The sequence below is a fragment of the Brachyhypopomus gauderio genome, chromosome 2 (genome assembly GCF_052324685.1).
Source record: "Brachyhypopomus gauderio isolate BG-103 chromosome 2, BGAUD_0.2, whole genome shotgun sequence".
NCBI classification, from domain to species: domain Eukaryota; kingdom Metazoa; phylum Chordata; class Actinopteri; order Gymnotiformes; family Hypopomidae; genus Brachyhypopomus; species Brachyhypopomus gauderio.
This window is the reverse complement of record NC_135212.1, coordinates 1,753,282-1,779,300: the sequence shown is the minus strand read 5'-3', so window position 1 is coordinate 1,779,300 and position 26,019 is coordinate 1,753,282. Positions and strand designations below refer to the sequence as shown.

The following is a 26,019-nucleotide window of genomic DNA, read 5'->3' as shown; positions in this document are numbered from 1 at the left end:
GCTCGATATAAGACATTTGCAGCAAACCGAATGTCCTTGATAAGAGAGGCCTCTAAGCCATGGAGGTTTGTGAATTCATCAGAGAATCTCCAGATCATGTCTCAAGAGATTTGACGGCAGAAGGTCTTATGAGATGTGAGAATTGGATTGAAAAACCTTCATTCTTGCTAAGACCATGCAAAGATTGACCCAAGATTGACATATTGTCTGTGAGTGTAATACAAATTCTTGCACCCTGCATTTCATATTTAGAGTTCTGCCAGTATCACTCTTCTCGAGGCCCTGAGTGGTGGACAGAATTGTCTTTGCTCTCTTCTTGACTTGGAGAACAATTCTTCTTGGGTAGAAATCTGCCACCTCGCCCTCACATGCTCTGGCTGATGGGTGGCATGTTTTTCCTGAGCATTGAGAAGATTAAATTTAGTCTGAGAGGAACTGTGGATACGTTTTACCATGTCTGGCAACTTTATCATTAATTTAAACATTTGCCTTATTTAACCATTGAATAGAGGATCTTTTAATGTAATTTTTTGCTTTATTCCTTTATTATTTACTTTATCCTTTTAGGCTTTGGAACAGTCAGATACTTGAAATGATTCAGAGATTGGTGTGAGAAGTATAGATGCTTAAAGGCATTAGGAAATGGATGAAAAATGTCAACAAAGTTGAAAAGAATACACCTTTAATGTGGCACTCGCTGGAATGACATTGCTTAAATCTGCTGTTTATTCAAACACATTAAACAGTAACATTAAGTAGCTACAAAATTGAGTTATGGAGTAGTGGAAGTTTAAAAGAAAGATCACATCTGAAACTATATCCCTTCTCTGCCCTGCCTATATCACCAAAACATTGCCTCTGTAATGAAATTTCATACTGCACCCCCTCCCAGAAAACTCAGATTTAGCATATATCTCTCTCTCTCTCTCTCTCTCTCTCTCTCTCTCTCTCTCTCTCTCTCTCTCTCTCTCTCTCTCTCTCTCTCTCTCTCTCTCTCTCTCTCTCTCTCTCTATTTCTCCATCATTCTTCCTGTTCAGAGGCTACTACCCACAGAGGCTGCTCAAACCAGCTCAAAGATATTTGAGTTCTCCTCACTCCTATAGATAAATTGTCACCTCTGTCCCAACCACGGCTGAAGCCATGTTCTGCATGCTCCTATATAAAATGTATAAATAAAATTATCTAACCTTCACTGATTAAAAATACACTGACACAACAGACAAAGTGTTTATATCTGCCACCAAAATGATCGTACATTTTACAGTTGTTACTGAAAATTCACTCAAAGGGGTTCAGAAAGTTCAGCGAAAAGAGTTCAGAGTTTATACTATCAATCACTGTGGAAATGTCCACTACCTAAAGTTACCCAGACGATTTAAATGCTGACAGAAGAGAAGCAGAACTTATAGTTTCAAGTTTAGAATAGTGACTAAACATAGAGGGCCATAGTAGTTATGTTATGCTATGCTATGTTTTTAGATATGCCTGTTCTTTACAAAAGTAACTTAAGTAAAGTAACTTAATATAACAGTTCAACACAGAGCACACAGTATTACGGTTATTAGTATAAGGGCTGTTTCAGGCAAAACTGCAAAAATCAATCATGGTTGAACTAATTCAGTTGATTTAATTATTTCATAGTAATTTATTATGTACTTTGACTGACTCTAATTCTGACTCTAACCAGAATTATTTATAACACTGCCTGATCATAGTAATTCAATAAGTAAATTTCTTTTAGTGGTAGTAATGTTTTTATTTAAGCAGGCACTTGTATTGCAATAATTTATTGTTTCTATTTAATATACACAAATTTGCAAAATGTGTTACATGTGCAATTCTTAAACTGTGTTTTTCACTCTCGTGTAATATCCACAGACCTCTCCACGTATGTCTATCCAAGATCTGGATGCACCGTACCAAAGTGTCGTCTCGGCGGTGAAGCTCAGTAACACCATCGCTGGCTGCCATCTTCCCAGGATTTTCATCCATCTTCCCAGGAGTTTCTTCCCAGGAGTTGGTCTCCCTACGAGTTAAAAACGAGCTTTTCCAACACATTTACCAGAATCTCAGATAGTTCTCCAAAGCACATGTGGTCCAGTCATCCTGGCTGGCAGTGATGGGGAGTGCACGAGCCCACCGTTACAGCCTCGTGTCCTCGGAGGACGGGATGATGCTGGCCCCTAGCGACCTGCCGTATAGCTACAGTAATGGAAGTGCTGTGGCCGAAGGGTCGACGCGTCGTCACACCCAGAGACGTCTCGTTGACAAAAACGGCCGCTGCAACGTGCAGTTTGTGAATATGTTGGAGAAGGGCCAGCGCTACCTGGCCGACATCTTCACCACGTGGGTGGACGTCCGCTGGCACTGGATGCTGACCATCTTCTGTCTGGCTTGTCTCCTCTCCTGGGCCTTTTTTGGTTCCTCTCCTGGGCCTTTTTTGGTTTTCTGTTTTGGATGGTGGCACTGTCATATGGAGACCTAGAAAACGAAGAGCAGTTGTGCGTTGCAAACCTTAACAGCTTCTCAACAGCCTTCAGGTTCTCTATGGAGACACAGACTACCATTGGCTACGGTAACTACTACGTAACACCGGAATGTCCCATCGCTGTTTTCATGGTGGTCTTCCAGAGCATTGTGGGATGTATTATTGATGCCTTTGTCACCGGGGCGGTCATGGTGAAGGCGGCCTCACCCAAGAATAGGAGTGAGACTCTGATGTTTAGCCACTACGCCATAATCACCATGAGAGATCATAAACTCTGTCTGATGTGGAGGGTGGGAAACCTGCGAAAGAGCCATCTGGTGGAAGCTCACGTTCGAGCACAGCTCATCAAGTCGCGCACCACTGCTGAGGGGGAGTATTTACCCCTGGAACTGACAGACATTGACATTGGACTTGATTCTGGCATTGACCGAATACTCTTGGTCTTCCCCATCACCGTGATCCACGAGATCGACGAAGACAGTCCATTCTACGGCATGAGCAAGCAGGAGTTGGAGAGCTCTGAATTCGAGATAGTGGTGATCTTAGAAGGGATGGTGGAGGCCACATCCATGACCACGCAGTGCCGCAGCTCTTATATAGCTAGCGAGATTTTATGGGGCCACCGGTTTGAGCCCCTACTTTCTGAGGTTAAAAGCCACTACATAGTGGACTACTCGAAATTTAACAACACGTATGTGGTTCCCAACACGCCACACTGCAGTGCCAAGGAACTGGAAGAGGAAAAGAACAGCATGTCTGGATCCAACTCTGTAAGCTATGAGAATGAAGTAGCCCTCATCAATATTGAGTACTGCAGTGACATTTTGGGTGAGAATGTTGGAGGAGTCAGACAGTACGCTCAGAAATAGTGTCCAGTCAGGGATCTGTTCGTCTGGAACCTAAGTCATCGAGAATCTGAAAATAGGATATAACAATATGAATTTACAGCCAAACTCAAGTCTGTCTAATTTGGTGAAAAGGCCCACCCTACCCAGTCTAATGCATTTTCACCATGAAGCAGGAGCAGAGAGGGGCCTAAAGGGGATACAAAAGCAAAAGAAAAAACATTCGTAATAAAAACCTGCTTGATCGGTTACTATGATAGAGAGAACAACCACCTCCAAATGATACTTGATATTGGCATGACTCTTTTGGCAGTTTTTTTTTTCGTTATAGCTGATAAGCAAATGTCTGTCCTGCTTTCTCCCCATTTTTCTTTACACCTGTAAAGCTATATGAAGGTTTTTAGAGGTACAAGGTGTTCAGCTCGTCTTGTTGATGGGAGATCAAACTGCTTTTTCACTCAACAAAGGGAAGATGACAATATCCAAAACTGCCAGACATCACCTACATCATATGATTTAAGAAGAGGATGGATTGCATGCTGATTTAGACATAGAGAATAAGGTGGTGCATTCTCAGGCTTGGATTATGAGAAAGTAGAGTGGTGAAGAACATAGGTTTATCTCAGTTTGATACATAAATATTGGCCAGGGTGGCCCAGAAGCGCAAACAGGTGCCACACCACAAAAGCCATAGTGCCATATAGGGTGACCATCTACACTCACTATGGTTTGTTGTTATTATCCTCTTTGACAGTATGTCCCTTCACATTTACGATACAGCAAATGATACACGGTTGCCGCCTCGTATGGTGTAGGCTGCTGTACAGCGTGTCTCATGGGTCAGTAGAGTCTTCTCTCTTTATTCGCTTTTCATAGCTGAATGAATTTCAGAGGCTCTGTCAATTTGGTGAGTGATACTCCACAAATAGAATTCCAAAACAAATGTTCTAAGAGTTTGCAGCAGTGACAAATGTTGAAAGGAAACCTTGGATATCAAATTATCCAGAGATCAAATAAGTGGTGGTCATAGTAGCTTCATGCCAGGTCTAGTAGGAGGTTTCTGAGTAGACGAAGTTAAACCAGCATTGAAGGTGAAGTATAAATATAGAAATATTGCAAGATGGAATTCCAGTCAACCCTTCAAGCCCTTAAAAGGAACATGTGGTGTTAATGCATTTAAATGCAGTGATCCTGTTAATGACGCTGAATCTCTTATGCTCACCACAGCAAGCATATGTAAATTAGGAATTGATTATGCAGAAGAATCCGGTTATAGGGAGATCTTAACTTAAGAGTTCCTTGTTCCTGTGTATTTATGATGACTGCAAAAGTGCCATCATACACAACAGATTGGACTTGTCAGGATTCTATCAGATGTATGAGTACTAATTTTAGTGGAATTATTTCAGTTCAACAAATTTTTATTATTTTGCAAAACATAATTAGCAATCATCAAAAGAGATTACTGTTATATGCTTTCACTTTTTTGTGAAATAAAATCACTTCAGAATAAACATTTTGTTCTGCAGAAATGAAGTATCCATTGCCCAGTAGTAGAACTTGCACAAAAATAGCACAAGATATTCTGTTGTCAACTATCACTTTTAGAGAGCTGTGATGAATATCACAGATCCTCTAAATCTTTTTCATGGAACCAAAGCTGAGCTACAGTGCAAATAACTCGCTGTTCAGCCATTACAAACTAGTATCTCACAAAGACACCACTCATTAATTAAGCCCTCTGTGTTTAGTGTGTTCTAGGCTGGGTGTTGTAGATCACTAGATGGCAGTAAAGGACTTTAGCTAGAGGTTTGGTGGAGGGGGCTTGGAACATAAGATACGCAAAACTTTATTTTCAAGATATTGATTAAGAATTGCATTTATTATTTTATTTTTGCTTCTTGTGGTGTTCCTTGCATGAATGCTATATTAACTGGACTTGTACATCAGAACATTTATGAGGGTGGTGCTGACTTTTAAAGCAGATGGGCACAGTAGGGTTGTGGTCATTTTGTGTTTTATTTTTACGAAATGTGCTACTTTAAACACATCTGCTATTCAGAGTGTCACCTTTTTCATTTCTTATTGTGAAATGTGCTATGTGAATGTTTATTAATGTTAATAGCAAACCAAGGAAAATTACAAACAGTTTTAACCCTGTAATCTCGAATACAGCAACTTGAAAATACATATGTTTTTTGTGTTTATGTATTGGATTGATTGAGAGTTAATCCACAGTAGAGGATGCAGGATCATGCTGGTGAAGTTCAAGATTATGATAATGATGTTGATGATGCTTCCTTGATCTGGCTGCAAGACCAATCTTCATAGTATATTATCTTTGTAAGGGCTACTGTACCATGTCATCCATACTGACTACATATCATTTTCATTATTCTTCCCATGCAAGTTCTGCCCTTTAAGTGTTTGATCCAAAGTGTGTTTGAACTGTTCAGTAAAGGTTTTTGAACGTTGTGTTTTTCTGTGAGGAGCCGAGGTGTCCTTTGAGTTTAAATGTATTCACAGTGGTAATAAGTGAAGTGTTTTAGTAGCTGCAGTAAATCTCTACCTTTTGGGCTTAATTGGCTTTGCATTTTAATTCTTTTTTAAAAACAAATATTGAGTTTGTTTAATCTTGCTGCTTTTTCAAAATTAAGCTATGATTCTTATTTTTGGTTTAATTCATCTTTCACATGCAGATTCAAATGAGATCTTGATTTATTTTTATCTTACCTATGAATGTCATTTTAACCAAGGTTATCTTTTGTGCTTTTATGTATGTTGTTTATTCTTGTTGGTCTATTAATATGTATGTATGGGCAATGAATTGAGAAAAGTTGGAGTGACAGACGTGAAATACTGAAAAACTGTAATGCTAAAAGAAGCTAAAAGACTATCAACAAGAGGACAATCAACAGGACAGCAGCCCAGGTGCTCCCTCTCTGGGAGAAAGCAGGCAGCGCGAAGGCTTTGGAACGGAAGAGACAGAACATTGACCAGCCAATGACCTGAGAGGGGTCAGCGGTTGGTGCCCAGACGCAAGCTATGTGATGACGGCACCATTTAAGACTCCAGCTGGCTTCTTTGCCTTAATTAGCAGAGATGACGCCTCCTTGTTTGGACTTTCTGGATAGGGTCCAGGGTGGGGTTACAACTAGGATTTATATAGCAAATTTAAACAAGATTGATAACATCCAGATGGCCAGTGAGGGATAGTTGGAATGGAAATCCATGTTAATCTGCCTATAGTCCTGGGTATTCATGCCAACAAGACCAGGTCTGACACACTAGGCCCTGAAGGACTGAGGACCTGGAAGTTTTTGTAGTTCATCTTAAGTATTAAAAAAACTGCCAATAAAGTGGAAATGCACAAGTATGAAAGGAAACAACTTAGTTTTTGATAAAACGGTGGACAGTTTTCTCAAGAAATGTCAGTGTGTCCACCCCCCCCCCCCCCCCCCCGAGTTTCCAAGGTCAATGAGTCATTGCTCTCTTCAGACAACAGTTTCCAAACAAAAATGAAGTGTGTGCATTTAGTACAGAAAGTTTTAAACAAATCCAGTATTTTGCTAGAACCATTTTGAATTTGAAATGTAATTGAATAAGACTCTGTGCTCCTTTGGTCAGAACATGTTTGCTGTGATAGTTGGGTCTAATACATGGTGTTGAAGTAGAGTTTCACTCAAACCACGTGCAGTCCTGGTATTCCAAACATCCATGAAGAAACCAATTAGGTGAACTAGGAGTATTACATTTGAGGTTTGGAGATGCCAAGTAGGGAGACCAAATGTAATCTTTACCCAGACGTCCTCTTTTGGAGATCTACAATACTGGGCCAGGCAGGATTTAATTCCTAAAAGTTGTCCAGGGTGTCATTTTGTTATGTAGAATGGGTAAGCATACGAACTGCCTCCATAGAGGAACTCTACCATCTTGGAATGTGCAAGATACCTTGATGAAGCAGGAAAATAAGCAGTAAGCAAGTGTTCAGAAGAGTAGTTTAATTTGATTGAAAGTCATAAATTTCCCTTTATAACACATCACTGACTACCAGTCTCTGCCGCCTTTATTTTTCATTTGAAAGCCAAAATGATCATTCTAACATTAGGAACAGTGCACAAGGGTTCACAATGCATTATGTAGTGGCAGTGTTTATCCAGCCAAACATCCTAGCCAGATCAACCCAAGAGTCTTAAAATTCAACTTTGTGCATCCAACCACTTTCAGATGAACACTAACCAAATTAGGTTGACATTAAGACGAATGACAATTCTACGCAAATGGATCAGAGCAAACGGTAGCAGAGGTGACCTATTGGCAAGAAACACCACAAGAGGAGACTAGTTACCAATGTTTAATTGTTCCCAAAAGGGAGGGGGGGGGGGTGTGAAGAGGTCAATGGGGATTTGAACAGAAACAAACCCACTACAACATTCCTGACGTCACTTCTGTAGTGTCAAGTCTGCAAAAGATGGACAAGAGGTGAAAATCAAAGACATTAGTCCTGCCGTGTTTGCATAACCACCAGAATACACCAATCCATCAAGATGGTCCTTACATTTAGAACATGCTTTGGTCACGGTTTGAAGAGCCAGAGGTTATAACCAGCGGCCCCAGCACATGTCTTTCAACACGTTCTTTGGCCTCTGTCACCAGGAAACATTACAAGCATTACAGTTATATGGGCAGAATATAGACTGAATAAAATCATGAAGCGTTACCAGAATGTAGACTGAATAAAATCATGAAGCGTTACCAGAGTGGAAACTCTGCTTCCTCTTTCTGCACCCGTAATCACAGCAGCGGCACAGGTCATTATGGGAAGGGTCATCTAGAAGTTCCCATCTGTCAATAGAATTTGGGCTTGAAGTTCAGAACCTGTTAGTTTATAGGTTCATTCAATAAAATAAGGGCATAAAGGAAAACGGAGTACATTTACCCTCCAAGGTCTCTGTTGAAGTTACAAGACTTCTTTTCTTCATTTAGATTCTCTGGGTCCCATACCGTTAGTTTGCAATGGAAGTATACCTAGCATCAAGAACAAAAGCATTTGTGGCCTGCAACTCAAGAGGATGCATACCTCACATACCATTTAGTGAGATTCAGGTTTCTATATCTATATTTTAGGATTCAATTGCTGTGACCACCTCATAACAGATTTGCAGACTTTCGGGTCTATGTAGATGTCCACATTTGCCAAGATCAGTTTAACAGTTAAACAAACAATACATGCCTAGCATGGTGCTCAAGCTCTAGGTCACAAATCAAGCACTTTCGCCAAATGTTTTAGTAGGAAAGCTATTTTTTTTCCTTCAGCATGGACATCCCTGAAGAGGATTTAAAATTTGCCCCATGTCCATTTTTATGACCAGACAAACTTGATCAAATATCCAAATTGACTACAGCCACTTACTTCCGTGTTCAATGCAAATGTGAAGGCTTGAAGGCGAAGCACCAGCGAAGAGGGATCAGATCTGGCCAAGAACCTCGAGTGTCCACTCTTACCATCTACAAGACATCTAGAGGGGGGGGGGGGGGGGGGGGGGGGGGGGTGTGCCAGTTTAAGCATTTTAAAAGCACTCCAAGCATTGTGCATCCCAACCATAATTAACACACACCCTTTGTTAGTGATGACAGGATAAATCTGTGACTCTGGTCCAAGTGCTGCCGTGTTGGTGGCTACACACTCGTCCATATGCAGCATTAGAGGTTGGTGATTCTGCTGTTCCACTGCAGCCCAAATGTAAATGAAGGACCCCAGCGTAAAGATGCGCGAGAGTGCTGGGCCGCTTAAGTCATCTGTGTGGGGATAGTTTCAAGGACAGACAATGATCAAGAGAGACACTAGATAAAGTCATGCCTAGGGTCATGAAGTCCTGAGGTGCAAGACATTTACCATTTAGCAAGCCCATGTGAAAGACCAGCTTTCCATGACCTTGCAAAGCACCAAAGGCAGGTTCCACATAGGGGTGTATCCATGCAGGCCTGGAATTTGCATCACACTCCAGTGAAAACGTTTAAAAAGGTCTCGTGCATCTCTGTACACATCAGCACCAACCTTACCTTTCATACACACACTCAATGGGGTAGTTGGTCGTAGTGGTAGACGGCCCTGTCAGTGGCCGGAAGGCCAGCACATTTTTATAGACAAGATGCTTTTTTGTTTTCTGAGGAATAATAAAAAAAAAATCAAATCAAGTTCCACAAGATCCCCACAAAATTATTCAGCCTTTAAATAAATATTAACAGGGTCATATACCATTTGTCTGAAACGGCACTCAGATAACCGATAGTGAAAAATTGCTATGCCTCCTCCATCAGCTGTACGCGAAAATTTGGAAGGAAAACAATTGCCCAAAAGAAGCCGGGAGGGTTTATCCACTAGGGCTTGGTCAACCTTCCATGTGACTTTAACGGAGTCCTTTCGGCATTCTAGTTGAACATCTGCAAATCAAAATTAACAAAATCCAAATATGCATGTGTGGAGCATTCAGTGAGCCGACTCAATGCCGGAGAACATTTAAGGTTACAACATACCAAATGCCACAACTGCAACCAAAATTGTATTTGTATTAAACAAACTTACTTGGGTCAATAGACAAAACTAATGTGGGAGCAGCCAAAACAAGCAAAACGTGCCACAAGAAAACCATGTTGGAGCAGATAGAGGAGCGGAACGGGCTGTGCTTTGAAATAGTAGTAAGCGAACAGCTGGCGGTAGTTGTGTCTAGTTATCCAATGAGCTATAAAACAATTAACACCTGGACAGAACTAATCAGTTCAGAAAAATGAATAAGAACTCAGGAAATTGCGTTTGAAACGTATTTTAAGGTGCGTATATAGCGATTGAGTTAAAAAATGCTCCGAGATGGCATCTGAAACCAATTACACAAATTGGCGTGTTTATAGAACAAAACGTATGTAGCCTACACTAACTACACTTACGTAGACAATATACTAAAGAGCTATTGCTTTAATGCGATTTCTTTAATGCGCTTCTGAAAGGGAAAAACGGGAAGACGGAAGGAAGTGTTAATAATGCTTGAGTGAAATTATGACTTGTGTTAGAAGATGCACAACCAGAAAAAGATATAGGCCTACTGTTGAAATCCATAGGACTGTTTAGGCACATACTCATTTTGTTCCCAAACATCACTTTCAGAAGATATATGGAAGATTGAGAATACAGGGCCCGTATTTATCAAACTTCTTAGAGTGAAATTTTGGACTTAAATGCTGGAAAATTCTTAGATTTGCTCCTACTCACAGAGTTAAGTGTAAGTGCCAGTTATCAAAACTCTCAAGTATAAGAATTACTCTTACTCTCCCGAAAAGTTAAGACTGCTCCAGAGGACTCATAAGTTGTTAAGAGTTGCCACTAGGGGGCTGAGATGGCACTGAGAAGACAGAGACGCGTGCGAACCTTCACACATTTCAATTTTATAGATATATAAATATGCACATAAATATGCACAATGCACAATAATTAGGCATTAGGATAAGCATGGGATTACATGTTTTTGTTCTTCCTTTCATTTTTTTTCGTGCAAGAGTGTAATATTCATGCTGCGATTTTAATACTTGTAATTTTAAGCTTTGACGTCTGCCTTGTCAGTTCTTGTATGTCACTTGTGAGTGAGTCCTCTGCCTTCAGACGCCCACTCTTCCTCCGGCCATTCATGACTGGAGGTGTTTGGAAGCGCTGTCAGAGAGGGAGGGGCAGATGGAGAATCTGCGCTCAAGCCAGCAGGGTCGGGAGCACGAGCAGCTTCTTTATTACTGACTGATGCAATAATTGAAGTGACAATTAGCATATCAGTGTTTGTGTGCAACTCTAAATAAATGATAAAAACCTTGTATTTGAGATATGTTTTAGAATTTCATTAATGCAGGATACTGAACCCCCTCCACTCCACAGATCACCACAGTGTCTCCCCCATGATACGCTGCACCACCTCACAAACTGCGCTAAGAGGCTTGCCCGGTGGTCGTCCGCCTGAATGTGATTCGGTTAGAATGTATGCAGTAACCAAAATAAATCTGAGAAAATATATGAATAACAAAAGAAAGAAGGGAAAATTATACATACCAGTGCATGTCACATACTTAAAGGTAGATATGAAATATTTTTATTATTATTTTTATTTATTATTTATTAACTATGTAAATACGCTGTGTAATTTCACAAAAATTATGATTGCAACATTATTAAGTTAAATGTGAAGGTATGTCAACATTTTCTGAATTTTATCTTGACATTTCACAGGAAATGTTATTGAACATGAAATCCGATCCAGTGATTGGTTCTTGCAGGGGGTTTTGAAACGACGTCATCCAGGATCAGCTTTGAGCTGATTTACGACACCTGGCTGTGCCGCAAAGATGATCCTGGACGACGTCGTTTCAAAACCCCCTGCAAGAACCAATCACTGGATCGGATTTCGTGTTCAATAATATTTCCTGAGAAATGTCAAGATAAAATTCAGAAAATGTCGAAATACCTTCATATTTAACTTAATAATGTTGCAGTCATATTTTTTGTGAAATAACACAGCGTATTTACATAGTTAATAAATAATCCATTAAAAAATATTTCATATCTATCACATATCTTAAGTATGTGACACGCACTGGTATGTATAATTTTCCCTTCTTTCTTTTGTTATTCATATATTTTCTCTGATTTATTTTGGATACTGCATACATTCTAACCGAATCACATTCAGGCGGACGACCACCGGGCAAGCCTCTTAGCGCAGTTTGTGAGGTGGTGCAGCGTATCATTGGGGAAGGTGATCTGTGGAGTGGAGGGGGGTCAGGATCCTGCATTAATGAAATTCGAATACTTATCTCAAAGACAAGGTTTTTATCATTTATTTAGATTTGCGCACAAACACTGTGATGCTAATTGTCACTTCAAAATAATTGCATCCGTCAGTAATAAAGAAGCTGCTCGTGCTCCCGACCCTGCTGGCTTGAGCGCAGATTCTCCATCTGCCCCTCACTCTCTGACAGCGCTTCCAAACACCTCCAGTCATGAATGGCTGGAGGAAAAGTGAGCGTCTGAAGGAAGTCTGGCAGAGGACTCACTCCCAAATGACATACAATAACTGACAAGGCAGACGTCAAAGCTTAAAATTAAAGTATTACAATCGCAACATGAATATTACACTCTTGCACGAAAAAAAATTTAAACCCATGCTTATCTTAATGCATAATTATTGTGCATATTTGTGCATTGTGCATATTTATGTACATATTTATATATCTATAAAATTGAAATGTGTACCTAAAATGAAGGTTCACACGCGTCTCTGTCTTCTCAGTGCCATCTCAGCCCCCTGGTGGCAACTCTTAACAACTTATGAGTCCTCTGGAGCAGTCTTATCTTTTCGGGAGAGTAAGAGTGATTCTTATACTTGAGAGTTTTGATAACTGGCACTTACACTTAACTCTGTGAGTAGGAGCAAATATAAGAATTTTTCAGCACTTAAGTCCAAAATTCCACTCTAAGAAGTTTGATAAATACGGGCCCAGATTATATTTTAACCATGCAGTTCAGCATGGAGGCAACTCATCAGTGTATAGGCCTATCTGCAATGAAGCTCTAGTTGTGGTAGCACAAGATAATATAGGCATCATTTTAAATACTCACGGTCACAGATGGGACTTAACATAAATAATTTTTAAAAGAGAGAGAAATATCAAAAACTTTTTATTAGAAATACTTGTAACCATTTATTTCAGGACATTAAAAAATATTTCTAGTCATTTTTGTCTGTTTCCCTTATATAAAATTTAACACTGCTTTGCAAAAAACAATAGTGTATTTATCATAACATCTGTACACTCAGATTTTATTGAATTTGTTCCCCTTCTGTTGACAAGTTCATAACGTGAATGAATTCCAGAATAGGAGGGTGGTGACACTTAACATTTTATCTTCGGTCACAGTGTGTAGGTAGAATGATTCTGAGCATTTGACTGCCCTTAGATTAGGTTCGTCTGACCGCACACAGTTTGTGCGGAAGAGGGTTCAGTGTGATCCCAAGCACTGGTGTGAGGTCCAGCTGGTCCTCCGTCACCCCTGGAGGAGGAGTGAAGCGGAAGTGCTGCAGGAGAGATGTGAAGAAGAGGAAGAGCTCCATCCTGGCCAGACCTTCTCCCAGACACATCCGTCTCCCTGACAACACAGAGTTCTTACATTTCAGACTAGTTTCTTTTTGAAGACCTACATGTCCGTCATACAGAAGTTTCATCAGATTGCCTACAATGGACATACAGTTGCTGTCTCAGTTGGCATCGACACAACACCACCCCATTTATACCAAACTAATGCTTACCTGTAACAGTTTACGGACTGTAGTTCAGCTTTTCATCTACTCAGGATCACTGGATCAAAAGGACTTTGGACAACCTGGCTGGCAAATCTCAGATTACCTGAGTGCTGAGGTCACATGACCAACACTCCCTACCTGAACACTGTTTAATGTGTGCCTAACAGTAAATCCTACAGAAAAAAAAATTCAACTTCTGTCAGCCATATAAAAAGGCTGATCTTTGACTTCAAGATACTGAGTATGAGAACTGGTCCTATACGCAGTATATAATTGGAGGACACATTTTCTGAGAATTAGTCACTGGGTCTCATTGAAAAAGATTTTTGTATTTTATTCTTAAGTTCCTCATACCTTTGTTGTAAGTATTAGTTGTAGAATCATGTCACCTAATCCAAACCAACATAAATCAATTTCAAGTTCAGTGTAAAGTGATCGTAACTGGTGGAAAGCATTCATTTTTAGTTTAGACTCTACAATCCTGCATTAATTTTTAGTTTAGACTCTACAATCCTGCATTAATTTTTAGTTTAGACTCTACAATCCTGCATTAATTTTTAGTTTAGACTCTACAATCCTGCATTCATTTTTAGTTTAGACTCTACAATCCTGCATTCATTTTTAGTTTAGACTCTACAATCCTGCATTCAGATATGCGTAACTCCAGTTCTCCAGTAGAGCCACTTAACCCAGAGGATCCAAGTATACACTTCACAAGGAACAACATCAGACAACCTCACTCAGGAACATCAGACAACCTCACTCAGGAACAACATCAGACAACCTCACTCAGGAACATCAGACAACCTCACTCAGGAACATCAGACAACCTCACTCAGGAACAACATCAGACAACCTCACTCAGGAACATCAGACAACCTCACTCAGGAACAACATCAGACAACCTCACTCAGGAACATCAGACAACCTCACTCAGGAACAACATCAGACAACCTCACTCAGGAACATCAGACAACCTCACTCAGGAACATCAGACAACCTCACTCAGGAACATCAGACAACCTCACTCAGGAACATCAGACAACCTCACTCAGGAAGAGGTGGTTACTCTTGGTACCCCAAACTGATATCTCACACATAAAAGCTGAAGAGGATGAAGCAACCTGAACCAGTCACCTGCAGAGAAGGGCATGAAGGCGTCTTTCTTCACAAATCGGCCTTGCTGATCCTGGAAGTGTGCTGGGTTGAAGCTGTGTGGAGTCTCCCACTCGGTCTCGTCCTTCAGCACAGATGTCAGGAGAGGGAACACCGTTGTGCCCTGTAGACACAACCACAGTGAGTTCAGTCACAATTTCTGCTCACACTTGTCAGATATGATGCAGCATTCATTATCATCACCTTTTTGATGAAGTAGCCATTGAAATTAACGTCACAGCTGGTGACGTGAGGGAGGCTTAAGGGTGCTATGTTGCCCAGTCTCTGGGTCTCATGGATCACTGCGTCTGTGTAAGGCAGATTCTTCCTGTCATCCACCACTGGCTGACGACCTTCAACCACCTTGTCAATCTCCTGCTGTACTTGATCTTCAAGTAGAAACATGGTTTTGCATTTGGGATTAAAATCAAATGTCCTTAGAGACCAACCAGCAAACAACAGTAATATAAATGAAGCTTTTGCTTCACAGTACGACGCTCTTACCCTGTATGTGAGGGTACTTAGCCATGAACAGCAGTGCCCAACGCAGAGTTGTGCTAGTTGTGTCAGTACCCGCAGCAAAGAGATTTGTTACTGTTGCAAAAAGGTTCAAGTCATTGAAGCGAGAGTTCTTCTGTCTTGATCTCTGACACACATCCACAGACCATATGATTAGAATACATTTCTTTACAATATAAAGGAATGTAAGAATCATATATAAATAAGCAGTAATTCCCTTCAAGACAGGAACATGGCAATATGCCAGTATTTTTAAAGAATCAGGCGTTTAATTTAAGTTACTCTTAAATTGTATATAAGCTTATATATGGGTTTGTTCAACAGTAAGACAGGGCAAACAAGTCAAAGACAATCAGATCTCGCTCAAAACTTCAGATTTAAACAGGTGATTCTGTATGCAGTTTAGTCCATTGTTCAGATCAGCCCATTAATTAATCTTGAAATTCTGTGTACCTCATCACTCTGTTTCCGTAGAAGGAAGGAGTCAACAAACCCTCTGATGTTGTCTGAATGTAGAGTCTTTTTCAGGCTGCCAACTAGCGTGTTAATGTCTTTCTTCTGGTCCTCGATGTTTCTATCAATTATCTTTTTGCTCTTCAAGAACGGACCTATCCAGGGCATTATATTGTATATCTAGGGAGTAGAACAGCAGGGTTTAAAGATTCATGTTGACATTTCATATTTGCAGTTGCATTTATCGTGAGTCCCTTTGTTAAGTCCCTTCGGCTTTAGAGAGAACACCAACTGCTCAATTTAATGTAACCATGTGGATCTCTGGGTAAAACAGACAGCTGCAGTTTTTATGTTGCTTTGCCACAGATAGGATTATAAATTCATAGAAGCAGAATTAAATGCACTTTGGATTAATCCACAGAAAAAAATACACCCATGACAAGGTCAGGGTGCCCTGGTAGCCATGCTTAGATTATTGGCACATCCTCCAAACTGCCAGGGTTTCCTGCAGGTTGAAAATATACTTGTGGTTATAATGGACCTAGTTAATGTTGGTAACCTATAGTCAATGTAGCTATAGGTTATTGGTGAATTTGTATGAGCTTATATATGTTTGGTTTGGTAAGTCACATTCCTTTTTGGTTACATTTTAGAAAGTGCTACCTGTACTGTTAAGTCTGCCAAATTTGGCATTGACGCATATTAATTAAATTGATTCGTGTAAACTTTATTTAATGAAAACATTTATAATAATAATAAACTTTTCATAATAAAATAAAAATATAATACTTTTTAACAATAATACCTGTCTATGTCTAAGTAATCTACCCCCTTCAGTTTTTTGATGCATTCAAATTTTCGAATCACTGGTTCCTTGGCTAATCTCATGTGAATATGATATTGGGTGCAGTGGCATGTTCAAAGACGTGTTCTTTGAAGTTCCCTCTCCAAAGAGGGGGGGGGGGGGGGTGTGGGGGGGTGTGATAAGGGGATATAAGGTGATAATGATGCTCAGGTTCCTTGCTTGAATCCTCACTATATCGCCAAAGGATCAGCATTGAAACATCTAATTTGGACTTGGAATTACAAAAATAGTGTGATATGCTACTGTGTCACGTCAGCCAAGAGCAAACACACTACTGCTGGACTTGCAAAGCATTTCGGTAAACACACAGAGCAAACATTACCTGCATGAGAGCTGTACCACTAAACCGAAGATCCTCATTTGCCCTTTTGACTACAGAGATGGTGCAGTGTATTAATGATGGGAGGGAGAAGGACTACAGTGGCCTAAAGTTTTACTTTTCCCTTTAGGTGTACAGGGAGCACAAGTCTTACTTACCCTTATTGGGACTGAGCCACCAATCCTAATGTTCTCATTTGCCCTGTTGACCATTGCTTTGAACTGAGGGTCGCTGTATTCAAATCTGTCTCCATACACGATGGATGAGATAACGTTGGAGACAGCATGGCTCATTGGCTGGAGTGTGTCAAATGGTTCCCCTACAAATAAGACAATATGTACAATATGTGTATGATACGTAATCAAGACAAAATGTTACATATACAGTATGTCAAAGATTAGATTGTATACGTATGGATATGTGGTTCTTCTCACACCTCCAAAGTTTCTATGTATGAATATGTGGTTCTTCTCATACCTCCAAAGTTTATATGTATGAATATGTGGTTCTTCTCATACCTCCAAAGTTCTCAAACACTTCTTTAAGATACTGGATTTCCTCAATGATTTTCTCCTCACTGCCTCTCTTGCCCATTCCAAAGTCTCGAAGGTTAGTGAGGGCAAAACGTCGCATCTCTTTCCAGTTCTCCCCATTGGAAAACACAATCCCTGTAGACAACAAGCAAACGTTCAAGAGATGGAGAGATTCAGCTGTTGATCAGCTGGCTTTTAAATATAAGCTCATCCAAATGTTGGATTTCCCATTTTCCAATAAAAATTATTACTAAAATCAATGTTGCAAAACTAGAGTTAACAAAATGTTGCAAAACTAGAGTAGACTTCATTTCTTTATCTCTTACCATGTTCTTGAGTAAAGTTCTTAAATGTCTGTGCAATTTCTCTGTCCCCAAACTCTTCAGCATAGTTCACAAGTGCTTGTTTGACTGTTTTATACCCTGCCAGGATCACAATCTTCTTCGTACCAAAATACACCTTGTAAACGGATCCATATTGCTTAGCAAGCTGTAGAATACAGAGAATGACATTCATACCTTATTCAGCATTATCACACTTCTGTTTCCTCATTTTGTTGGTTAAAATATTGTAACCTGCCTTCCTCTACTGCTACATGTACATTTCCCTCTCAATATCTAAAAAGCGTTATCTTATAAGTAGATTTACCATGAAACATTGTCCCTTTGAAATGTGTCTGTGTGTAATTCTTACCTCACAAAGTGACTCATGAAGTCTGTCCAGGTCCAGCTGGAGCAGGTTCCCTAGGAGAGGCAGCGGTTTGGGTCCTGGAGGTTCGTTGGGCTCTTCCTTGAGGCTGGAGGCTGAGTAAAGGACGTACAGAACCAGCAGCAGCACCACAGCACCAAGTACCGCACCCGTGCTGGTAGCCTGCAGCAGCAGCTGCTCCATTAGAGCCATTGTGAACCCTAAAGACAAGTGGAGGTAGACGTGTGTGTGCTACAGCTTTTATAACAACGAGAACCAACAGCTGATCCAGGGGAGGAGCAGGTCTTCAAAGTAAAACAACACCAGGGCAAGGGAAAGGTTGCAAATCATATTACACCTGCTGATAAATGATTAAGCTACACTGTATTGCACACAGAAGATTTACATCCCCCAATGTTGCAGACACAAGAAGGTGAAAAGTTTCTGTGGCATTCACCCTTTCAGTCATGCAGCTCTATCTCTCTCTCTCTCTCTCTCTCTCTCTCTCTCTCTCTCTCATTTTCTCTTTCTTTGTGGTTTGTATTTTGGGGTAACAACCAACAAGCCCCCCCCCCCCCCCCCCCCCCCCCCCCAGGCCAAACCTGCCACCCAATATCTGTGGCGTTTAATTCTTCTTAAATAAATGCGTCTCTCACACCCATCATTATTATTATCATTATTATTTTAAGTTCATTTAACCAGCCGTGCCCAGACTCACCTCACTGCGTCTACCTGCATGTCTATCCCAGCGGTTGAATAACCTCTACCACACTATAGACTGCTGCCCTGTGACCTACTGATTTATCTTAATGAGAATTGAAAAGGAAGGGAAAGGTGTGCATGCTGATCCAGAACGACAGACAGTATGTGAGCCAAGGGCCGGGTTTACCTTTACCCGAGTCCTGCAGGCGGACAGAACACAACACCTGCATCTGCTGCGTGGAGTGGCGTAATTATACAGCTCTGCTCCCTGGTTTACTACCACAAGACATTTTTTAACAAGTTTTATTGACCTTACTGGCCAAGAACTGCAAGTACCGTCATGTTCTTACATCACCTGCCAGTGTCTGCTGAAAGAAAGTCACGTTCTTGCTGATTCTTAATGTTTGTATTTGATGGGCATTAAACAGGTTACTTTATGTCTTAGGAAACTACTTTGGCACTGATGAGTATTAATTTGATGATGTGGGCACAAGAACATGTTCAAATGCCAAGACCTATCGATTGATGTAAATTTAAAATTAAAATGTTACAAATATGTGTAAACAAATATGTGTTGCAATAGCCCATTTTACTGTAATAAAAAAATAAGAATGTGTTTACACAACCACTCAGCCTTGTAGCAAAATATAAGCCTTGATAACTCCAATGCTAGTAGCCTAGAAATTCCATGTTTGTCATGTTTGTCCACTTCTTTCGGTCTGAAACAACAAAAGGCTAAAGCTTGTTCAGTCACAATTTTACAGGGATTCCAGGGATATGATTGCATTAAGTCACTGGGTAAACTGGGTTTGGCTTTGGCAGGACTCTTATTGTAGAGAGTTGATTTGAGTAGTATCATTTCTCACCTTAGGCATCTTAGGCACTTGACGTCTGCTTTTATTCGTTTGATATTATTTGCAGGTGTTTGTATCATTTTGCTGGTCTTGGGTGAATTTAGGTGAACCAAGAATAGCGCAGTACTATTATTTACAAGCACAGAGATCCTCGTCATGATGCCATTTGAGAAGCTCTTGTTGATGTGATCTGAATGCCACCGCAGGGTCTGGGAGCCTGCAGGGACCTCACAGGGAGGTGGGCTGTGGCCCCAAGCTCATGGAAAACTCCAGAGGCTAAAAACATTCATCTGCTTTTCCAGATTTGCCTTTTCAAGCCACATTTTGACATTTCTCTGCCACTTTCACTATTGTGCACCTCTATGGAATGACCAGATAAGGCGCTATTGCGCTACAGTAACTGTTCAACCTTTACTAATAGTGCACAGTACAACCCAGAACCTTGAACTACGTAGAGGTGTATGTTAACTCCACTACTGGGATAGTTTAGAAGCCGTTTATTAGCCGGATATGGAATTAAGATTAATGACATCTGAAAGATAGAAAAATGTGTATTCCATCCAAGTATTCCATAATGCAAATTTTGTCTGTGATATTTGCTTTTTTTTTATTACGTTCTGCTGGAGCTTTTGTGTATCACAAAAATACATTTTAAATTGTCCCCAGATATTATAAATAGTTTATTTTCTGTTTATAAATTATTTTACACAATAGTCTATTTATTTTCATTAATAGTAAAAATATACTTGATATTCAAACAAAGCACAATGAAAAGAAAATGTATTTTCCCTAAATACTTGCACATAGGAGATTGTAGGAGTTTTTATTATTCAAAACAACGTTACCATGTTACCATCCATTAGAGTAACACAGAGCAGACTTTCTTATTTTTATTTATTACTTTTTTGTCCTAATGAGACGGTTCATCCTCATGTGTTTAAGATATTGTTCGTCTGACCGCACACAGTTTGTGCGGGACAGGGTTCAGTGTGATCCCGACCACTGGTGTGAGGTCCAGCTGGTCCTCCGTCACCCCTGGAGGAGGAGTGAAGCGGAAGTGCTGCAGGAGAGATGTGAAGAAGAGGAAGAGCTCCATCCTGGCCAGACCTTCTCCCAGACACACCCGTCTCCCTGACCACAGACAGACATTTTATAGACCACAGCCTATGTGCAGGTAGTTATGTCTCTGTCAGTTTGAGTATACTAGATTTTTCCTATTTGCATTGTTATTGATACAGGACAACAGAAGTGTGTAATGAGGTCTCTGGGAGGCTGTATTTTAAGATGAAAACAGTCACCTGCAGAGAAGGGCATGAAGGCGTCTTTCTTCACAAATCGGCCTTGCTGATCCTGGAAGTGTGCTGGGTTGAAGCTGTGTGGAGTCTCCCACTCGGTCTCGTCCTTCAGCACAGATGTCAGGAGAGGGAACACCGTTGTGCCCTGTAGACACAACCACAGGTAGTTCAGCCACAATTTCAGCTCACACTTGTCAGATATGATGCAGCATTCATTATCATCACCTTTTTGATGAAGTAGCCATTGAAATTAATGTCACAGCTGGTGACGTGAGGGAGGTTTAACGGTACAATGTTGGCCAGTCTCTGGGTCTCATGGATCACTGCGTCTGTGTAAGGCAGTTTCTTCCTGTCATCCACCACTGGCTGACGACCTTCAACCACCTTGTCAATCTCCTGCTGTACTTGATCTTCAAGTAGAAACATGGTTTTGCATTTGGGATTAGAACTCAAATCTTAGAGACCAACCACTCAAACAATAATAATATAAATTAAGCTTTTGCTTCACAGTACGATGCTCTTACCCTGTATGTGAGGGTACTTAGCCATGAACAGCAGTGCCCAACGCAGAGTTGTGCTAGTTGTGTCAGTACCCGCGACAAAGAGATTTGTCACTGTTGTAGTAAGATTCTTGTCATTGAAGCGAGAATTCTTCTGTCCTGATCTCTGACACACATCCACAGGCCACATGATTAGACTGCACTTGTGTTTACTTAAAAAAAATACAAAAATACAGCCGGAACTTCTAGTAAAACCAGCTGACCAACACAAAAACATGTTCTCTTTTCAACCTGGCATATGCACATTTCTTTCTGAACTGATGGTATGAGTTTTATCTTCATCTACACAATAATATAGTTAGACATCCAAACTCATAAATGATTTCTACGTGAATTTGCGTAAGAGTGTTTTACTCCATCTCTGTGATGTTCTTTTAGATCTGGAGAAGGTTGAGCGTGGTGCTACAAATATACCAAGGTCATGGGTTCAATTCCCAGGAAGCGCATATACTTCAGCACTGATGAATATATGGAGCGTTTGGATCGCATTGTCTGACAAATGTGAATGTGAGTGGAGCGGTGTCTACCTCATCGTTCTGTTTGCGGAGGAGGAAGGAGTCGATGAACCCTCTGCGCTCAGCTGGATTCAGAGTCTCCTGCAGCTGACTGACCAGCTCGTGCACTCGCTCCCTGTTTTTCTTCATATTTGACAAGATAATTCTTCTGGTCCTCAAGAACGGGCCTATCCAGGGAAATATGTTAAGCAGCTGCATACGCAGCAAAGAATGAAGAAATCGGGGTTATTCGAATTTCACCCAAAAGTGTAAACACTTTTAAGTAGCTTTTAAATATCATATGCATGTGCTTTGTACACTTTAAGGCACAGTTGCCTGGTTTACACATCATGCCCTAAAGGTGTACAGGGAGCAGACGTCTTACTTACCCTTATTGAAGCTGAGCCACCAATCCTAACATTCTCATTTGCCCTGTTGACCATTGCTTTGAACTGAGGGTCGCTGTATTCAAATCTGTCTCCATACACGATGGATGAGATAACGTTGGAGACAGCGTAGTTCATTGGCTGAGCTGTGTCAAATGGTTCCCCTAGAAAGCAAAAAAAAAAAGAAACATTTTCTCAAAATATTAAAAGCAACAGATTATCAAGCTCGTACATGTATACACTCTCTTATAGGCATATAAATGCTGATGCTACTTCAAAGGTTCATATTTATGGATATGTGGTCCTACTCACACCTCCAAAGTTTATATGTATGAATATGTGGTTCTTCTCATACCTCCAAAGTTCTCAAACACTTCTTTAAGATACTGGATTTCCTCAATGATTTTCTCCTCACTGCCTCTCTTGCCCATTCCAAAGTCTCGAAGGTTAGTGAGGGCAAAGCGTCGCATCTCTTTCCAGTTCTCCCCATTGGAAAACATAATCCCTGTAGACAACAAGCAAACGTTCAATAGGTGCCCATACGATCCCAGATGACTAAGATGATTAAGATCTTTGGATTCTGTTACTCACAATGTGAAGTGGTACTGGAGAACTTATTTCTGTTGTAATCATATTAGGGTATCTTGCTTGGCCTTTTCTAGTGTTGCAGTATATGTTTTCATATTTGAAATTAAGGGATTATAACTAAGCACAACCAAACTTCTTTCTGGAAACTCACCATGGTTTTCAGCCGTGTTGAATACTTCTGTAATTTCTCTTTCCCCAAACTCTTCAGCATAGTTCACCAGTGCTTGTTTGACTGCCTGGTACCCAGCTAAAACGATGACTTTCTTGGAACCAAAATATACTTTATAAATGGGTCCATAGATCTTGGCGAGCTGCACGACATAGAGCCTGATGTTCATAAGCAGATTAACCACAAACCTCCTGCAAGAATTTGTTCCCTTGCCCATTACTCTTACCTCACAGAGGGACTCGTGGATTTCACTCAGGTCCAGCTGGAGCAGGTTCCCTAGGAGAGGCAGCGGTTTGGGTCCTGGAGGTTCGTTGGGCTCTTCTTTGAGGCTGGAGGCTGAGTAAAGGACGTACAGAACCAGCAGCAGCACCACAGCACCAAGTACCGCACCCGTGCTGGTAGCCTGCAGCAGCAGCTGCTCCATTAGAGCCATTGTGAACCTTACATGTTTTCCATTTCAGTGTCTCAATAGCACCCAAAACACACCTTTATAAGCTAGGGGGTGTGGCTAAAAGTTACGCCAGAGAGGAGCAGCTGTTGACATGAAAATTAAATGAGATTTAAAGCTATATCTGTACTGAAAATAGTTAAGCCAAACGGCACACACATCTGTAAATGAACACGCTCATTTAATCAGTTAAGAGTTTGAAGTCACAACTCTCAGTCAAATATGTCAATTTCACATTGAGTCCTCAAATTTGGTTTTTCTTAACCCTGTTTTGTCTATGCCTGTTACTATCACCAGCTATTAGCTGTTCAGCAGGTTGTATGACTAATATTGAAACATATATTGGTAAACAACAATAAACTTTATTGGCATTTTACTTCTCTCCTACAAATCCCATAACCCCTGTCACAGTTTAAATTATCTTCCCTTTATTGACATTGATTGTGTGAATGCTGATATCAGTATAGACGAGCTGTGGGCCAACTGAGAGCTCAGGTTACCTTTATCCTAGTCTGACGGCCACTGCACAACACCAGGAACAAACTGTGTTGTAATCACATGCTCTGATGCTGTAATAAACTTTATAAGAAAGACTTCCAAAAAGAGATCATATATCGCTTAGACAATATAATTCTACTACCCTTTGGATCTTTTTACACAGTCATAATGCATCAAGCTGGGTTAAGGAAGATGTGTGAATCATGGATGTTTTCTTTATTAAAGAAACTAATGTCACAGATTCCTCACACAAACCTCACACTCACGCATGTATGATCCAGAGTATTGCACATGATGGTACAGATTGGTCAGATTGATCAGATTGGTCAGATTGATCAGACACAGCTCCTGCAGAAGAGCAGTGGAGAGTCAGTTCGGCTAGATGGAGGAAATGACATCAGGGCTGTGAGGATTGCAGGATTTCTTTCCCTCTGTAATATACATCATACATATAAAGACCCTACAATGGCTTTTGTTGAATTGGCTGAGGACAGCAACATCAAGATGATCCCAGTCATGCAGCAATAAAGACACACAACTCAGACCACGAACAAAGACATCAGGACTCCACTGTCTTTAAATGTGCCAGTCAGCACAAGGTTTTGATTGTATTTGCCAAATCAATGCTGTTGACAGTTGGCATTCAGTTGTTTGTGGTGGCTTGGTGGTCAGTTTGTCTCATTACTAGGGGCTTGGATTGGTTGGTTACCCTAAATGAACTGCTTTGATGTGTGTCGAAAATGTTGTGCAAATGATTGTAAGACAGGTGGTGGCTGGTAGTGGATGGTGCTCTGTCTTGGGTATGGTTCTCTCTTCTGTCTGCGCCTGATTCAGTCCCCCAGGGGATGAGGCTTCCAGTTGAGATTACACTGTCTGCTACTGGCTGTCGCTTCTCTGTGGTGTGTGTGTGTGTGTGTGTGTGTGTGTGTGTGTGTGTGTGGCTGGGTGTGTTAATTATAAAGTGGGTGTTATATAAATATAACCTCATTCATCCTTCTAAAATGGGCATATGAGGAAACCATTTCCACAAGATGTAAATGCCATCACCAAAACATCCAGGTGCAGTGTAGCCGCAATTAATTGCTCAATCCTGGCCACTTAAATTCTAATCCGGTCCAGGTCTTTGTAATTACTGAGTAGGTATTTTGTAATAACTGAACACTAATAGGTAAAGGCTGTTTTGAAAACCTGCAGGAACTGGTTCATGAGCAACAAGGTTTGAGTATCAGAGCAGTATTTATTCTCTAAATTAGCTTGAAGCCCCTAAAGGCTAGAATATTTTATTCAAGATAAATTCAAGCACCATTCAAGTCAAAGTGAAGCTCTGTTATGTGAAGTTTCATCACAGACAAACTAGGTACTATGACTCCAGTACCTATGACTTAATTTAATTAAGTAGTTATCATTAATCCGTGTGCAATTATATATTAATAACTATATATTCAACTATATATTAGTTGAATATTGAACTATAAAACATTTATGCTGCAATTTGTTTGTCATAGACCTGCATCAGCTATGTGCCAGAAGGCATCTGAGAACGAGACATTCTGGTTCTACCTACTCACACAGTGCCTGGTGAGCTACATACTAATATGTTTAGACATGCCCTGCAGTGAACATCAGGCACATCATTTTACTTGAGAACTTTTTCGGTGAATTTACCTTCAACGAGGCAAAGCTTACACAGAGTGAATACCTCATTCTTCATATGCTTGAGTATGGGTCAAGATACAACATATCAAAATGGAACATGTCGCAAACAGCACACATCTTCACCCAGTTCTTACATAAGGCAGGTTTAATTAAAAAAGGAAAAGAGA

General features: G+C 40.6%; 4 protein-coding genes across 4 annotated transcripts; 1 reads left to right on the top strand and 3 right to left on the bottom strand.

Moving 5' to 3' along the window:
* Positions 1-2,436: 2,436 nt before the first annotated feature.
* Positions 2,437-8,089, top strand: kcnj2b (potassium inwardly rectifying channel subfamily J member 2b). The gene has a single exon (XM_076982101.1). It carries the CDS (start codon positions 2,459-2,461, stop codon positions 3,356-3,358), a length of 900 nt encoding a protein of 299 aa, XP_076838216.1. The 5' UTR covers positions 2,437-2,458; the 3' UTR covers positions 3,359-8,089.
* Positions 7,673-10,079, bottom strand: zp3f.2 (zona pellucida glycoprotein 3f, tandem duplicate 2). The gene is made up of 10 exons (XM_076982093.1): positions 9,921-10,079; positions 9,594-9,778; positions 9,398-9,501; positions 9,231-9,319; positions 8,953-9,133; positions 8,748-8,853; positions 8,274-8,362; positions 8,091-8,179; positions 7,893-7,980; positions 7,673-7,796 (listed from the first exon to the last, which is right to left on the bottom strand). Exons 1-9 carry the CDS (start codon positions 9,985-9,987, stop codon positions 7,895-7,897), a joined length of 996 nt encoding a protein of 331 aa, XP_076838208.1. The 5' UTR covers positions 9,988-10,079; the 3' UTR covers positions 7,673-7,796; positions 7,893-7,894.
* Positions 10,080-13,114: 3,035 nt separating this feature from the next.
* LOC143483256 (cytochrome P450 2K1-like) lies at positions 13,115-18,420 on the bottom strand. Its single transcript, XM_076982083.1, has 9 exons — positions 18,209-18,420; positions 17,842-18,004; positions 17,501-17,650; positions 17,141-17,301; positions 15,799-15,978; positions 15,331-15,472; positions 15,031-15,215; positions 14,809-14,950; positions 13,115-13,517 (listed from the first exon to the last, which is right to left on the bottom strand). The coding sequence occupies exons 1-9, from the start codon at positions 18,413-18,415 to the stop codon at positions 13,330-13,332; spliced, it is 1,518 nt and encodes a 505-aa protein (XP_076838198.1). The 5' UTR covers positions 18,416-18,420; the 3' UTR covers positions 13,115-13,329.
* Positions 18,421-20,423: 2,003 nt separating this feature from the next.
* LOC143483246 (cytochrome P450 2K1-like) lies at positions 20,424-23,716 on the bottom strand. The gene is made up of 9 exons (XM_076982074.1): positions 23,477-23,716; positions 23,233-23,392; positions 22,849-22,998; positions 22,497-22,657; positions 22,141-22,320; positions 21,578-21,719; positions 21,279-21,463; positions 21,057-21,198; positions 20,424-20,889 (listed from the first exon to the last, which is right to left on the bottom strand). Exons 1-9 carry the CDS (start codon positions 23,681-23,683, stop codon positions 20,696-20,698), a joined length of 1,521 nt encoding a protein of 506 aa, XP_076838189.1. The 5' UTR covers positions 23,684-23,716; the 3' UTR covers positions 20,424-20,695.
* Between the last annotated feature and the right edge of the window lie 2,303 nt (positions 23,717-26,019).